Genomic DNA, 18,128 nt, shown 5'->3' with positions numbered 1-18,128 from the left:
ACTTTCTTGCTACCGCCTTGGTAATTTTTTCGATGCTTTCGTGAACGATCGTAGTTTAAAATTTATTGCGCTTAGCGACAGTCATATGTCTTGCCTGCGTATTTATGCCGCGAAATCTGACTATTCCATCGGGAGTCCGGGACGTCAATTTCTAGCAATACTGAACGAACATCAATCCATGCGCCAGTGTTAGGTGAAGGAGGCAGCTAATTAGCTGATACGCGGTAGGGCAATGAAATTTTTTACCGTCGCCACCGCATTCTGAAGTAGTTCGCCCAGCATTCTCACCGGGAAATCACGTCCTTTCGCAGACCTAGCATTTCTGTGTGCCCTCGACAGAGTTTTTCTTCGGAACGCTACGTGCATTGTATTTTGGAGAGAGGGAATTCAACAAAATTTTCAAAATTATGCTCAATTTTTTGTCTATTTTTCGCCGTGGTCACCTGTTTATTTTTATAATCTTTAACAAGTCACATGTTATAAGAATGATAAATCAATTCTAAAAGCTATAATAAGGATTATTTTCAATTATTTGCCATAAAATAAGAAAATTACTTAATTAATCATAGGCTGATGATGGATTCGAGAAATAAAAGAAGGCGACTGCTTGACATTGCCACATAAATAGCAATTTTCCTAGCCATCAACGAGGACAGCCAGAAGGCAGTGACCTTTGGAATACCATCATTCACCCTCACATCTATTTTAAACAACCGAGATAAAACAAAAGAAACTGGCTAGGCTGCACAAATAAAAAATACTCAGGCAGTTAAATACGAGGGTGAAGAAATTATGTTCAGAAATATAAAACCATTGTTCTTTCCTCCGAACACTATTAGTTAATTACAACCCTTAGACCAGGGAATTATTTCTTAGGTCAAAAGGCATCAACGAAAACAGCTAGTGATTTATTTACACTGAAAATGACATTAAAAACTGCTCGTGGCATTGAAAACATCACTTCGAAAGAGTTTGAAAAAAATTTTAAGCAAACCCATTAACTAATTTATTTTCTAAAAAGGCCTCTTGAACAATTTACTTTTACCTTTGTGTAATCATTAAATTGTAAATATATGTTCACTTATGCATACCTATATACTTAAATATAGTAATATAATGGCTTAAAAGACAGTATCACCTTTCATTTCCTAACGATATGAAAAAATGGTGCCTACCACTAAAACCTCTCTATAGTGAACCTCCATACATCAAATTGCCCAAATTTTGGTCCCCTCCATTACGATGTAAAGAGGTTTTACTGTATATGTTATTGTGTGCATACTGAAGAAAGAACCATAATTAATACTCTTTGGCACAGAACACGGGGAGAACTTGGCGCATCATGAAAACGTAGCATAGTGTATGCCCACCTAGATATCGTTGCTTATTCGTGGAACTTCGTAATTAAGTTCATTATGTAACCAGTGGGACTGGGGCTGAGGTTCATAATTTCGTATAAATTATAATTTTGTAAAAAGGTTTCTTTTACTATAGCTTGGATAGACCTTTTCGTGAGGACCAACGATTTGCTTCGTAATAACGTTGTTCGTATTAGCCTGAGTCTACTGTATCAAGTATTGAAAACAGTAGTGAAAATGACAATAAAATGAAACCTTTGGAGCCTTACTTAATATACAGTAAAACTAACTTGTGATGATCATGCATGTAACATAATCCTGCCTCAAACAATGAGAGTTTCCAGTCCCTTGGACTTTCTTATAATTGCCAACGTTAATTTCCCCGCATTTAAGGTGTTTGGATGATACAAAATCCCCACTATTATTATTTGGTCCCTTGGGGAATTATTTCCTCTTTGATATAGAAATTAATGCCATCTTTGCTACTTAACCGTTCCTCATCTTATAATAAGTTTTCTCACGTGTAACCATCACCACATAGTTCTACTGTTGATCTTAATATCCTTTTCTTTACAGCTGTTTAATGGAAAGGGTGGGTTGATGGTTAATTGTTATTGTTCTGTTGCTTTAATAAAGATGATTTATTGAATACTAGCCAGCAACCTGCGATGTACAGGGCATAATCCTTTATCGTGGATATAAAGAAATCCCGTTTATAACAAAATAGGACGATGGTCCCCTGAAATTTTCCACAAGTGAGTTTTACTGTATTTTTATATCTGGCATAATTTTATTGTTCAACTAGGATTCTGCATAACCTGCGGCTTCATTGTAGGTGGTTAGGAGGTTGGGAGTGGAATAAATACCGTATAAGCGCTTGTAAAAGGCGCACCTTTTTTCCCAAACATTGCAGCCGAAAATGGGGGTGTGCCTCTTACACAAACTTCTTATCTTCCCCCCCCCCCCCCTCCCCTACCCGGTCGCAAGTCCAAGGGGAACTGAGGGGCCTTGGTTTACAGCGTGAGTCAGTCATCTGAAACCCTGGGTCAAAATCAAGCGGCAGGTAGGGGTTTCTCCCTTAGTGACGTATTTTTAAAATGCTCCTGTTTGAATTTCTTGTAAGCATCGCGCCATCACGTCGGTACCCCAGAGGTGAACATTGAAAAGATCGCGCGGGGTGATTCGCTCCGGAGCGCGCGCTAAATTTATTGCCACGAGTGGGCATCCCGCGGCATTTATACTGCATATAGTAATCGCTTATCAAACGTAGAGAAACGCGTAGTTTTGAAGGACATACCTGGTTAATAGTCAATATCTGTCTTGCCGAGTAATTTCCATTACGCTGAGGACCTGATTTTCCAAAAATTATCTTCAGACGCTAATACGAGGATTATTGCAACTGAAAATTATATTGGTATCAAAACCTGCGATTTATAAAATTCGAACGAGTGTGTTCATTGTTGGACTAAACTGTGGATGGAAGAAATCGGAAGTGCGCGCCAAGAAGAGCGCGGAAGGAGAGGTCCAGGGGAAAGAAAGCAATTCCTCCGTCTTCAAAGCAAGCAACGAAATACGGAGGGGAAGGAGCGCGCTCCCTCCCCTCCGTATTTCAAGCTACGAGGCTATGAGCGAAGGAGCGCGGGAAGAACACGTCCGATCTTGCATGTGACGTCATTGCCTTCAAAGCGAAGGGGCGAAGGCGCAGCAATGTGATATACAGTAAAACTTTGATTTTACGCAGTTGGAGGGACCGAAATATGGGCACTGTTTAAAATCAAAGTGTGTAAAATCAAGAGTTGGTATTGAGGAGGAGTATAGTTTTCAGGATAACACTAGCTCATTATTGCTCGGAAAATGAAGCCTAATAATCTTATTTACTCAAAAGCAACACCAAAGATGACGTGTTACCTTAAGAGAAACAACTGTGCATTCCTGAACAGTGTTTCCCATGGTTGAACAAAATGGTTGAAATGCCAGCATTTCTGGCACTAAGATTACTTCTGTTACCCAGGAGAAATTTCGGAATGGTGATACTAAATGGTCGCAGAGAAGCTAATTTTCGAAAATATTCTCATTAAAAGCAGTTTTCAGGATATCCGTGTAACCACCAGCAGACAAAAAAAGATTGGAGATTGAAGAAATGAGATACCTGAGGATAGACATCCAAATTAACCCCATTAACAGGGAGCAACATTTTGCTAATACATCACAAAGGCTTTACACCCTGTGGGCCTGGGTTCAAGTCCTGGCAGTAGCAGAGACTTATCAGAGATGGCCCTATCCCTACTTGAGTCTAATATGGAGGGCACTTCCAGTGCACCACTCTGTCCATCAGATGGGAAGTTAAGTCCTGGTCCCTTTTGAGCTTATCATTGCAACCTGGCTAATGCCAACATAGGGTTCCTATCCCCCCAGCCCTTACTTCATGGCGCTAATGACCCCAGTTGTTGGTTACCTCCAAATAGCATACCATAGATAATACGGAGCACACAGGACCCGGGATATTCGGAAATTCAGATTTTTCCGGTGCTTAGATCACTTTTTTTAAGTGAGCTATTAAAATGACCGCGCAACTGCCGTCATGCCGCCCGTGATGAATAAAAAATGACTAATAGTCCTGAAAAATTTTCCTTCTTTATAATTTATACGCATTAAAAAAGCATTTCCCCATGAAATTTTAGCATTAGTAGATTGACTCTTCCGGGAATAGCTTCTCTGTCGGCATTCTTCCGCGAATTCAGCGCCGGGACCTTCGACTCACAAGCCGTGTGACTCAGCTTCACGTAATATTTTGCTTCCCCATATCTGATAACAACACCGAACACTTTTTGTATTTCGATTTAATGGTGCTAAGCCATTCCTGAGTTTAAAGGGACTGCCTTATCACTCACGTCTTGAATTTGACTTCAACGATTACATGACGATGGACGACGCGAGTTATTCTCCGAGGGCATTAACTCCCGTTCCGTTAAAACGCTTGCCACCTAGCGGAGTTAAGCTAATAGCTATTCAAGTTCCAACCGTGTTTAACTTAAACCGTCTGACAATGAGATACAAGTTGAGTCGGTTCTGATAAGCGCGCAGCGCAAGCAATTTTTCCTCGCCTCCATTTGTCCCGCAGATGTGGGGTTAGCCTGGGAATGAGACAATGCATGCTGCTTTTACCATCGTATTGAATCACCATCGACTTACGTACTTACTAGAAGTACGACTGTCTTTTTTGGATCACCTTGGAAGCCAAAATTTTGGCACGCGGAGTATTTTTAACGACTCATTTCGCCGTTATATTTCGCTGGGGCGACGGAAAACATAGCGTTGGCAAAATTCTAGAAAGCCTTGCGTTGGGGATAGATATTCCGTAGCTCATAATTCTGGATATAAACAGCATCGATCAATAAGTCGAATAATAAACAAAAGGTGATAATGTTAATATCTCCAGCGATCATGTCTTAATCAAAAGTAGTTACGCATACATGGCGATTGCCGTGTGTTTTAGGTTTCGATATCCTTCTACGGCGAATTTGAACTAAGAGCGACATTCGCGTTGGTAATGGAGCCTGAAATATTACTGAGAGGGCTCACGGGGAAGCAATAATTAGATTCGCGATGTATTTAGTTTCACGCTCAACAGCGCGATGTCATTTCAACCGTTCCTGTATTCATTTTTGCAACTCATTGGGACGAAATAATAACCTAACTGCATATTGCTCTAGTCGGATTTTCAAAACAAGCCGAAAGACAACTGCGTAAAATCAAGATTAGCGACCTCTTAGGGGCTGGGGTTATGCTGCGCAAAATCGAAAAACTGCGTAAAATCAAGAAAAGATGTAAAATCGAAGTTTCACCATTGCAATTCCCTATGCATTCCGGCCGGACTTGAGTGCCGCTGCGTAAAAACGAGACTTGATGTAAAATCGAAGTGCGTAAAATCGAAGTTTTACTGTACGCAGTTTGCGTTGCCTAAAGTTTCCAGTCCGTCCCCTCTTGTTTGAATGCGCCTATGCTACGCTTTTTCTTCCGAAATTGTCCTGTTTTGACTATTTTGAATATTAGTAGCCTTGTTGTAACTATAAATCTCTGTGTCAAACAATTGGGGCTTAAAAACTTAAATTCTGTCAGATATGCGTCACGTTAGATCTCTTTCTTTTTTTGAACCTCGTGCGTGTCATACAACTATTGAAAGCTATCGAGATATCTTCGGGCTCAGTAGAAGACTCACCTAGCATTTGGCCTCCATAAACTGGGAGATCGATCAAGGTCAGTAGGTGAGACGGGGTAGGGATGAAACACGTTTCCATTGTTCCCTTGTAACTTGATGTTTTCCTATTTTCCTGTGAGGTCTCGGAAAGGAAAAAAACGGCAGCGGCATTGGCTGATGGAGGGCCGAATGTGGCTCCATTAAATCTACGACGTGGTTATTATCCTACTGAGTGCTGAGATTGCCCCGATTGTTGTCCAAGCTCTTGGGAAGGTTCATGCTATGTGCCTGTCCTATATTGCCTTAAAATTTTCCGCGGCTGCAATTCTATTGCAATACTCCTGCGAGAGCATTTAAACAAAATTGTTCGTGAATAGGACAAGCATCGTAGAGCAACGGCGTATGCGAAGAGAGGATAGGAACTCTTTCTACTCCCTCTTATGCCGCTATTACCGCTGCAGTTATCAAAATTTCCTCTTTCAATTAATATTGAAAAAGGAAAATTCGATAACAGTACGCTTGGAATTTCGACAGTTATCGAATATACGTCTGCAACACCACGCGATAGCATACAAAAATGCCGCAAAATTTTTTTCTTCATAGCTTCGATGCTCAAAATAGGGGTGCGCCTCTCACACGTGTGCGCCTCTTACACGCGCTTATACGGTACTTGAAATATCACGAATAGAAGTTAGTATATCCAGAACAAAAGTAAAATTAAAGTAACAAAAGTAAATTATTGTGGAATTGTTACTATATATTTAGAAAATATCATCATAATTATATTTTCTTATGTTTCATATGAATGGCCCAAGATCAAATCTAAAAAAAATTTTAAAAAAACTTTTGAATGCAATGAGGAACTTGCATGGGTCGTAGATTGCTCTAAAAACTATTTGAAATAAGTCAAATGGATACATTAGCTCGCAAAAATACCTTCAGTTTCTCCATTCAACATCAAAAGAAATAAAAAAATTGCATTTAAAATCGAGAAAAATTTCTCTGAGCCGACCACTGCGCGAAGACACCCGAGCGTTGCCGAGGCCTGACGTGACGTCATAGGTGCCTAAACAACCGTAGGGAGTTGGGAAATACGCTGAGCGCATGGTGTAAAATTTGTTTTGAGGGATTATTTAGCCGCTCATCGTCACTTTATTTTGTTCTGTTGTTCTTGGGCAAGTTTTCCTATTGCTATTGTGCCTAGAATATTACTTGGGATATTAATAATGCGGCATCGGGATGATGAAGTACAAGCGTTTCACTTCGTATGTTTTAGTTATCAGAAAAATGGATGATAACGTTGCCACTCGTTCGAATAGTACACCTGAAATTCATCTACATCTACATAATACCCCGCAAGCCGCCTAAAAGGCGTGTGGCATGGGGTGTTAGAACACCAGACTTTTTTTAGGACACCAAAAATTGATGCCACGACCCTCATGGAATTTGTTAAGACAAATTATTGCTATACGTCGGCGGCAAATCGAGATGTAAAAGAAACTTGTAATACTGGAGGATAACGATCGTAAGCTGTGCTGTTGACATTAGAGTAAGCTGTGCTGTTGAATTTGGCAACGCCGAATTAACGGAGAAGGTAGTCCTATCCGTCCTACGGTACGAATTCACAGCAAAACAGTCTGCACACAATCCACATGGGAGATCGCGAATCGGTTCCGCTGCCAACACGCACACAAGCTACAACCTATTTCAATAATATAGGTAAATCCATAAACAATATACTAGCATATACCATAAAAATATACTGGGAAATAGGCAAATACTTTTATCAAAAACTGGAAGTCACTGTCACATTCTTATATTCGTCACGTACAACTTACAATAACAGAACTCGTTATGATGAAAACAACTATTTATCCACTGATTTAAACCCTTAAATTAGCCCACACAAGTGACACAGGTGACTTTTCTCACTACTATTCGTTGAAATAATGGATTAACAAACTTCACACACAGTTTTTATTTCAATAGCGTGATCGTGAAATGTCATATCTACGGTGAACAACGGAGATTAGCACGCCACTGACAATTTTTACACTACTGTTAGACATTTATCAATAGCGTAATAGCAATTATTATAATTCAATCACGATGGAACACTGATAACTCTTGGCCGATATTTTTCAACCTTGTCAAACTTTGTGCATTACAGCCACTGGCACTGTGATTATTAGCAGTAGCTTAACGGGAGATATCACGTTGAAAATAACACTATTTTGGCACAAAAATCTTCCTAGATGCCTCCAATCAGCGAGCAAAAGTTGCATTGACTGGAATTCACCCCATAATACAAGCAAAGACAGTCCTAAATGACGAATTCTCCGGTACCTACGAATAAACGGATGAAGTTATTGTATATAAAAGCTAAGCGGACATTAGTAAACATCAAAATCGTTCTAATTACATACTTAAATGAATGATATGCAGTCGATAACATCAACTTACAAGTAACGTACATCCCCCTTCCAACGGCCGTGGCTCAGACTCCTACAACGATGTTATTTAGGTATTATAAAATTTTTGGTTTAACTGCTCCAGTTTTATATTTTATGCCCTTACTCAGATATTAATATTATAAATAATGCAAAATATGAGGGCTTCCAAGCCTCTATCGTCGAATATTTATCTTTAAATATAAAATAATCAACACGTCTAACAAACGAAGCTCTCACAACTGCTGGCAACTATTACAAACAACCACAACAATAGCTTCGCGTGATGTTTAGGCACCTTTGACGTCATCGAGGCTTCGTCGGCAGTGGCTTGGGGGGTGAGGGTGTTTTTCCCGCGCTTTAAAATTCGTAATGTTTATCATTGAATATCTCGCGAAGGAAAACTCAGATATACATGCGGTTTTCTTTGTTGTGTTCAGAAAATAATTTTCTGTCCGCCAGTGAAATAAAAAAAATTCATGCAAGTTCCCCATTCTTCACATGAGGTGTAAAAGATATTTTAAAACTGCTACAACTCCGTTGTTTTTTGGAAAAGGCACACATTTTGATTGAATATTTATCATTGCTTTTTCTTGACAAATATAATTAAATGAAGTCAGTTTTTGTAAAAATAAAAAATTAAAAGTCTGTTTTAAACTATCAGTTCTTCCAGCATATTGGAATACAATGGAACTTGTTTAGTACGTTTCTGAAGGGACGACAAAAAATGAACATACTAACCAGGAAAACGTGCTAACGAGGAAAGTAAAAAATAGCAGTTAGGGTAATTGCAATCTGTGGAAAAGTCGTCATAATTACAATTACTATCGGTAGTTCTCGTAGGATCGCCTTCCTGAACTCTTTTCACCTTTAAAATAAAGAAAATGGGCACTACATTGAAAAACAATACCATGTGAATAAAAATCACAATGTTTCATAGATTTCCCGAAGACAATTACATGAAAACGGCGTCTTTCTCCCGTGATTTATCCTATATGTATTTATAGAAAGAGGACAAGTAAAGCTAAGTCATTTCTTTTTTGTCACAGCATACTCGGAGAATATAACAACAACCCTGAGTATGTCCACTGGTTGTTTTTAAACATCATAAAAATTGGACAAAATTATATTAACCTTAAATTACGGCAACAGCCGTACACATTCGCTTCTGAAATAAAACCATATCGATTGTTATATCAATTAATAACACGAAAGATTATTAGATTACGACGTAATTACAAGAAGATTTTACATTATACAGTTGAAATTTACTTTAAAAATTTGTTTTATGTCGTCTGCTTTCGTGCCGAGATCAAGTATTTTCAAGCTAAGCTTCACGTGGAGATCCAGAGCATCGTCTGCTCCTGCAGCAGTAGTCAAATACGTACGTAGTCCGTAGCATTGACGTCGTGCAGTACTGCTTTAGATAAAGTGGGAATTGGATAAGACTCATTTCTTCATCATGATAACTCGTGCAATAGCAACAATTGCCCACTCATGAAATTTGTGCGCAGTGGGCACTCCAGAGGCAACAGAAGGTGAGGAGCTCAGGGTGGGGAAAATTAGGGCTTCACATTGGCTGCAGTTTTGCATAGTCAAATAAATTCATCACGTCATAAGAATTGAGAAATGCATTTGGATAAATCACGGTCGAAGAAGGATATGTAGAATGAATGCAAGAATGTTAATGGCTAGTAATAATAAATTAAATCATGAATTCGGAGCTTTACGACCCTTAAGAAGATACTGGAGAACGAATTGCGGGTTGCGTCACGGCTAGCAATTGAGCGTACTAACCAGGAAAGCGCAATTTTTTAAAACGTACTAACCAAATACTTTTGCCTGTATTTTGTTCCGATGGTACCGAGACCGAGATAAATCGTCGTACTAAGGAGGAAAACGTACTAAGGAGGAACGTACTAACCAAGTTCCACTGTATTTGTGTTCTGAGAGGTAGAATTTTCATTGCGTTGAGAAGTACCGTCAGTCCTTTGTGGAAAATGTGCATAGTGTCTGCGAATCATTTTTTGATAAAGGTATGTAATTTATCAGGAATTATTATGAGTTACTATACCTCTTCTGATAAGTTGTTTTTATTACTTATATGCTGAAGTAAAGGGATCTATTCTTGCTAGATTACGTCTCTTGGGTTTTACTAGTTTATGATTTATATTTTTATGATATATATGTTCCTGTGGGGTTTGATATGGGTGTGATGCTAACATTATGATGAGACATATATGTATTTCTCTTGTGTAATCAGGTGCTCCGACACTATCCATGCTGCTTGAACTCCCACCCAGCCAGCCTGGGAAGCCTCTCCCCGAGATCCCAAATATCTCCACCAAATCCCTCCCATCCACTCCCGTCAAGGAGATCCCAACTCTATCTCCACCCCACTCATCCCCACCCTCTCCACAACCAGCCCAAGGTTCCGAGGCCAGCCAACCCTCATTGCCAAGATTGGAGGAAGGAAGGGTTGAAGAAGCGAGGAAAGAGGAGGAGCTCAGCAAGGAGGAGGAAGTCACGAAACAGCCTGAAAAGGGACCCAAAGTGGATGAAGACAAAGCGGAAGTCATCGAAGATAAGGAAGAGAGTAAAGTCATTGAGAGCGAAGGTAAATATCAGCTCATATTTAAAGGCTGTCTTAATGTGTGCTACCCATCGTATGCTTCAAAGCCATTCTGAATCATTTGTGACTGTAATGAAACTCGCTCAGCTAGAGTCTCTGCACTATTAATTACACTCATACAGACCAAAGTTTTGATGGCTGACCATCTTTTAAAGTACCTTGAAAACAGAATTTGTGTTGTTCTATAAATAAATTTAGATGCAATCTGGATTTAAGGTGCCTCTATAACATGGGCTGCATTTTATGTAAGTCATTCTGTCTTAGATGCTTTGAGGTTTACATTTTAACTCAAATTTACTCTGTGATGCATCAAAAAAGATATACATGCAAGGATCTAATGGCCTTCTTTAATGAAATCATCAAATCCAAGGCTATCGTTCATGAAATATCGTTTATCTGTTTGCGAGTTTTTAAAAATATTTTTTCCTGCCACAGTACAGTGCTGATGCTGGCAAATTCAGCTGTATGTTTTGGTGTTGTCAGTTGAGGATTATTATTATTAAGTTTGAGTGTGTTGAATGCAATGGTGATCAGTGGTGATTTAAGGTTTTCTTCAGTCTTTCAACTATTTGCTGCTTATTCCGGTGATGTTACATCACTCAGTTCTATTGCATCACAGCATTCACTGGCTCAGTGATTGGAGGTGTTAGCCAGTGCAACTGAATACACCCTTTGTGTTATATTGCGATAGTAGCTCCCTCTGTCTGTATCCATTGACTCTTTTGTTTCATCCTTTTCCTCGTGATTATAGCTACTTATTTCTTATCATTACATTGTGGTACTTTCTTCTTAATTATAGATCTCAGAACGGAAAAGCCTGAACTGGAATTGTCAGTCCCAGAAGTCGTGCCTGAAGTTCCAGCTGCGATTGAGGAACCTCCATCTGATATTGTTTCTCAAGTCAGTAATCCATCAGATGCACAGGAATCAGTGGTTGAGACGTCTGTGTCAGAAATTGCTGAGGCAACCGAAAAGGATGCTGAAACAAAAGCTCAAGGTGAGTGTTGTGTGAGATTTTCAAGTCATAGTAAAATGTCAATTTTAGGTAGCTTGATTTTATGGCATGTCTTTCTTTTATGCAGCAACACTCAAACCTGACCAGTAGGAGTAGGGAATTGCAGTAGTGAAACTTCAATTTTATCTCTTTTCCTAAATTTACTCAGTTTCTTAATTGTAGGCAGCACAAGCTCAGCCTGTAAGATCCCACTAATCTTGAATTTACGCAGAATTTATTTTCTGATTTTCCTCTGGGATAACTTCACTCTCAAAGAGAAAGCTGATATTAATTTGACCCAATATTATGTCAAGTTTCTCAAATATTATGCATGTATATGGTCAAGCTTAATTTAATGAATCAAATCATAAGGGATCATGTTGCAATGAGTGATAACTAACCTAGCTAGATTGATACTGGTGGTCGTTCTTTCCATTAACAACCAATGCTGGCTATTGCTTCGTTATCAAATGAACCAGCCAAAAGTAGCTTTTCACATGTGCGCAGGATGTTATAAGAAATATCTTCAGATGCCTGCTAACATACTCTGAAGCTCATAATCCTCTTCTTAATTATTCCTTGTAACACACAGCCAGTAGCAGATGTTAATGATCAGACCTCCAACACACTATTGCTAAGAGGTTGCCTATCACCAAGCCATGGTGGAAAGTAATGAGCTGCATACTCCCCACCTCAAAACACCAACCATAACCTGCTCGAAGCTAAAGTGTTTATCAAAACTTGAAAGTCTTGTGAACCAATATTCAAGCCATAGAAATTTGTCACTCGAGATCAGTTTCTGGACCAATATGGTACCCAGGATTTTTAATTTTCAGTACCATTTTGTTAAGTTATATGTTACCAAGTGTTGAATTTTTATTCTATTAATTTTATTGAATTTTAATTGGATGCAATGCTAACATTGGTATCAGTTGCATTTTTGACTTTTCAGTCACAGTAAGAAAATATCATAGATAATTTCAAATATAGGGAGTTTATTGTGAAACTGACGTGGGCTACATACATCTTCATTAAAGGCATCCAAGATGACATGTATATATAATAAATTCAATGATATATATATCATTGAATTTATTAAAATCATAATTGAATTATTCAATCATGATTTTAGCATGACAAGATTAAAACATGTTCCAATTAAAATTGATGTGATATGTAATTTTTGGGAATGTATTGGAGATATCTCTTTCTAAGTAATGTCCAACTACCGTATATCTCCGAATATAGTCCCCCTCTGAATATAGTCCCCCCCCCTAATTTTGAGACCTCAGTTTTGGGAAAAATTTTAAAATGCAAAGGAAGGCAATTTTTCTGTGGTTAGCTAGTTACGATTCTAGAGTCGATAAAAACTATTTTTTTCTCTGAAGATTAAGAACAAATCTGTTCACATATTTTCCATCACAACAAAATAACTATAACTAAAACATGTTGTGATCCATTGCATGTATCAGTAATTTATAGTTCCTTAACCAGATGTAATGAAGAAATGAGAAAATTTTTTAAGTATCCAAGGCTATTGTATTTTTTAAACATTCACTAATTATTAATATTTTTGATTTCCAAATGACTACAGACAATGTCAATATATAAAATTTAACTTAAAGCCCATAAACAGTATTGCATTTGGCCCTGAAACTTCCTTAGATCCAGTGTAACACACCCATCAAGTCATCACAAATCCAAGTTACTAGAAGAATTTAGGAAATCTAAATAAAATTGTGTTAAATAAATTATAAACTTTATAAAAATATTGCCATAAAATGCCTGCTTAGCAAAATAATTAAACTACAGGACTTACAATATCAAAGTAATAAAATTAAGAAATAAACTTTTTCCAGCAAACATTAAAACTGAAAAATATGATATCAATTTTCAATGCCTCGTCGCGAATCATTGCATAAGTTACACAAAGAGCAACTGCTCTGCATTTGCGCACAAATTCGATGATATTTTCCTCTAATTCTTTGAATCTGCCGCATCGAGACCCCCGAAATGACTTCCACGATGTATTAGCACTTTGCAAGCGAGGTAACTTCTATTTCCAAAGTCGCACCGACTTTCTTTCCACGCCAAATTTTTCAGCCGCCATATGAATACTATGATTTACGGCGTATTCTGCAACGGCTATTTTTAAATTGGCATCGAAACTCCGTCTTTGATGGCTTCTAATCTGCCGCAGGATTGATCCTCATCTTTCTACTTGATCCATCACCTCAATGTTGAACGTAAAATTATTTTTAATAAAGAAAATATCGCGGAAATAATTGCGAAACATTATGTGATGTAATTTATCGATCCTACGGCGAATTGAAGATAATCCTCAATAGATTGATCACACTTTCGATGCTGAGTGGCTGGATTTCGATCAAATGCAGTAATGCCGGCGCTTCTGGTTTAAAGTCGTCGATTATTGCGCCTTTTCAGAAACAAATGCATCAACTATTGCGCATTCTTGTTCTGTGAAGGCGGTAAAGGCTGTGGTTGTAAACACGAACCGCACGGGCGCATATAGTAGCTACGGACGCAATGAAATGCTAAATCGTCACGAAAGGTTCACTTTATCTGTTTATTTTTCGCAATGATTTAAATCGTGTGACTATTAAATGAGCGACGGGTACATATACTATTGATTCAATTCTAGTGTTCGATTAATATGTAATGATAGTGTGTGTTTAGTTTTGATTTTAATTATTTATTGTTTTGCGTCATTAAGTGATCAGTGTCGATTGAATTATTCTAACAATACTTTTCCAAGAAAAATTAACGGCTACCCGATGGATTCCGTGAAAACGCATATTCGATATGCTATTTGAATCGAAAGAATCGTATCTTTACAACATTTGTGGTAAAAATTGTCTTAATTTCCGGTAAAACGTGGCAGTATTTACTAATATCTCCGATTATAATCCTCATAAATATACTCAAATAGAAAGACTACGAGAACATTAGCCATTATGCCGTTATTTATAACTTGATGGTCACCTTTAGTATGCTAAACTGGATTACACTCGATTATAGTCCCCCCCCTTACTTTTCCTCGGCCATTTTTGGAAAAAAAGGGGGGGACTATATTCGGAGATATACGGTAATTTTTAAGTAATGGAGCGAAAATGTTTCCTCTTTAGTAAGGTGTGTTTGATGTTGTTTTAGAACTATCAATGAAGCAGAAGTATGTTGAAAGAAGGAAGATAGAAATAGGATCGAAGTTTTTCCCGGCGAACAAGTTGAAGGAATTGTTCTCGGGTTTTCCACCGGTTGAGGCTTTCCATGGCCGACGTTTCGAGGCTCGACTCGAGCCTCAAAACGTCGGCCATGGAAAGCCTCAACCGGTGGAAAACCCGAGAAGAATTCCTTCAAGGAAGATTGAGCTAACTGACACCATTTTAGCTTTAGCAGCACTCAATAATTTTAGACGGTGGCAGAAAGTCTGGACTACACCAGCCAGTGCTTCATTCTTATTGTCATGGATAAATATAATGTTTTGAACGTGGTAGATCACCTTTTATTCTAATTTTATTCTCCCAGGAGAAATTTTCAATAGCTCTAGACTTTTAATTTTTTTGATCTTCCCATCATCTTTTTAGGTGACGAACATTTATCAAACAATGATTCTGGCCAGTCATTGAGCAGTTTGCCCGATCCGCCTCCCACGGAAAGCACCGATTGTGTTGAAGGTATGTTCCTTTAAGACTTTTTTATTCTTTTTCATAGTGTGTGTCATTTGTGAATAGCTTTTATAATCGTAATTACTAGTATAATAATTGACGGCAGAGTATGCTGTCCATCCATGTAATATTTTTTTAATTTGATGAAATTGCTGAAGAATTTTATTCAGTATATTTTTTGAAGTGAAGAATAATATATATTGCTAGTGGGACTTGACAGTTTGAATTTGATAATCAACAATCCGTTTTAGATGCTGCTGAAATCAACGCTGAGGCAGCAGAGGAAGCAGTGAAGGAAGAAAAGGTTGTTGTTACTCCTGAGCCTGAAACAGAGGTTACCAAAAAAAATTCCTTTGGTTTTGTGAGAATATTTTGCTGTTTGAGTTTTACTCTTGTGTTAACTTGCTCTACCAATTATTCCTAGGAAATCACTGTGGAAACTGAAGAAACAACCAACCAGAAAGAACTTCATGCAGAAATCAAATCGGCAGATACTGAAATATCTGTAAATAAAGAAGCAGCAGCTGAAATTCCTGAGAAAATGGTGGATCAGGGGGAAAATGAATCATCTGAAGGAAAGCCAATGATTGAGAGTGAGAGTACAAGTGTTCCTGAGGCAGAGACGAAACTTGCGGAACAAGTGAGGCCTCCGTCTCCTGCAGCTGATGTTGTGAAAATGATCACTGAAGAAGCATCTGTGGCAGGTAGTGAGGATGTATGTATTAAGAAAGAAGAAGATATACCTGGTCCAACTGTTGATGAAGATAACTCTGAAAGCAGGGGTATTCTGGAAGAGAGCTTGCTTTCTACGCCAGAATCATCAAGTCCGGATCCTCAAGTCAAACGGAAAGGAGGTAGCAGGGGCCGGAGATCAAGAATGCGTGGTCTCTCTTTGGTATGATATGTACTGTATTCTTCCCCTGATTAATGTTTCCCTCGAAACTTGTCATTAAATCTTACTTCCTTTATTTTTCTAGATACGTTACCACCAGGAAAGGTTGGCTAAGGAAAAACTTGGAAAGGAAAAAGAGGGTACAGCAACGTCTGAGGGTGATGTTGACAGTGGCTCCAAGGAGAAGTTAACTCCTACTGTCCCTGCTGCCGCTGAAGAAGTGGTGACAGAAAAGACTGAAATAAACAAAGTATCTGAAGGGGAAGTAAGCAACTTAAGTCGTGAAAAGAATGAGGACCTAATTGGCAATGTAATAGATGATGATAAGAAGGTGATCAGTACTAGTCTTAGAAGGGGTAAAGTGAAGAAGGCAGAAGAGGTTTTAAGCTTAGACAGTGAAGCTAAATCATCAGCTTTACAACATACGAGGAGTAGTGCTTCAGAAGATGACACACCCAAGGAAGCTGCTCAAATTGTGGAAGATGTGGAAGGTAAGAGAAAAGTACCTGTTAAAGACACTAGTGACCCAAGTGAAAAGAGCCAAGAGGAAAAATCCAAGGAAGAGGAGAAGCCCTCTGTCAGTGTTCAGGTGGAGGCTAAGCCAGTGGAGAAGGTAGCTGATAAGAAAAAGCGAGAAGAGCCTCTTCCTGTGGAGGAACCAGAGCCTAAGAAGATATCTGCGGAAAGGAAATCTGATGAAAGGAGGAATGTGGAGAAGAAGGCTGATAGCAAGGTAAAGCAGGATCCTGTGGACAAAAAAGCAGAAGTGGAGCGCAGGAGATCAAAGGATGCGAAACAAGCAGAGAGAAGGGAGAGGAGAAGCGAGGACGAAAGGAGAGGGGAGAGAGAAGAGTCAGCGGGTAGGGAGGGGATGACCAAGGGGGGGAGGGAGGAAGAGAGGAGGAGCCTGGGGAAGGAGAGAAGGTCAGAGGGCAAGGAGAGGAGGAGCACATCGGATAAGGGGAGCGAGGAGAGGAAGCCTTCGAGGGAGAGGAGAGGGGACGGGGATGAGAAGTCAGAGTCCGAGAAAGTATCGAGTGATGCGAGGGTGAAGGGAGATAAGGATGAGAGGGAAGCTAGGAAAGGTGATGGCGAGAAGAAGGTGCGAGAGAGGAAATCGGAAGATAGGGAGAGGAGAGTTGTATCCGAGAGGAAGGAAGAGAATAAAAGGAAGTTGGCTGAGGAGAAGAAAGCAGAAGAGAGGAAAGCCGAAGAAAGGAAGGCTGAAGAGAGAAAGGCTGAGGAGAGAAAGGCTGAGGAGAGAAGGGCTGAGGAGAGAAGGGCTGAAGAGAGGAAAGCTGAGGAGAAGAAAGCTGAGGATGTGGATGAAAGTAAGACACCCAAGAAGGAGGCTATGGCTACGCCCACCAAGAGAATCTCAGGAGCCAGCACTCCTGAGAAACCTAGGACACCACGAGCTAGGTCACCGTTGGTTTCCACCGTGGGAGAGAGAAGCAAGAGGAAGCTGGAAGTGATGGAGGAGGATGACTCGAGTCTTGATGATTCCGTTCATCCTCCAGATGCCAAGCAGGCCAAGCTGTTAGAGGAACCTGCTGTTGGGAAGACAGAAGAACCAGAAAAAGACGATGCGGAGAAGAAATCTACGGAAGATGTTACCGTGAAGCGCAAGGTTGATAGGAGGAAGGGCACTCAAAACAAGCGTGTTGACCCAGATGAAGCAGTGGCCCGTTCCAGCGTGTTGCAGATTGAGGAGAAGTCAAATGATGGAGAGGTCACTCCTAAGCCGAGTCAAGGGAGGAGAAAGGGAACTGTTAGTACGTCCATCAGCTCGGCTCCGGCTACCCCACTTGACCAGATTCCTCACAGTCCGGCTTCATCTGGGTCTATCAGGTTAGTCCTCTAGCTACATCCATCATCTCTCCATTTAGAGTCACATTTGCCAAATGCAGTGTATCAA

The 18,128-nt window shown here is 39.5% G+C and overlaps 1 protein-coding gene across 3 annotated transcripts in view; it reads left to right on the top strand.

The window, feature by feature from the left end:
• LOC124154163 (titin homolog) overlaps window positions 1–18,128 on the top strand; it is an 83,894-nt gene that overhangs the window by 29,906 nt on the left and 35,860 nt on the right. For all 3 annotated transcript variants that reach the window (XM_046527714.1, XM_046527715.1, XM_046527713.1), the window contains exons 10-15: window positions 10,270–10,623; window positions 11,438–11,635; window positions 15,238–15,327; window positions 15,570–15,652; window positions 15,743–16,213; window positions 16,296–18,061. In XM_046527714.1, coding sequence (XP_046383670.1) covers window positions 10,270–10,623; window positions 11,438–11,635; window positions 15,238–15,327; window positions 15,570–15,652; window positions 15,743–16,213; window positions 16,296–18,061 — 2,962 coding nt within the window. The remainder of the gene's footprint in view (window positions 1–10,269; window positions 10,624–11,437; window positions 11,636–15,237; window positions 15,328–15,569; window positions 15,653–15,742; window positions 16,214–16,295; window positions 18,062–18,128) is intronic.

The sequence above is a fragment of the Ischnura elegans genome, chromosome 2, assembly GCF_921293095.1.
Source record: "Ischnura elegans chromosome 2, ioIscEleg1.1, whole genome shotgun sequence".
Classification (NCBI taxonomy): Eukaryota; Metazoa; Arthropoda; class Insecta; order Odonata; family Coenagrionidae; genus Ischnura; species Ischnura elegans.
The sequence above is the reverse complement of the archived record's forward strand: the minus strand, read 5'-3'. Positions and strand labels throughout refer to the sequence as shown.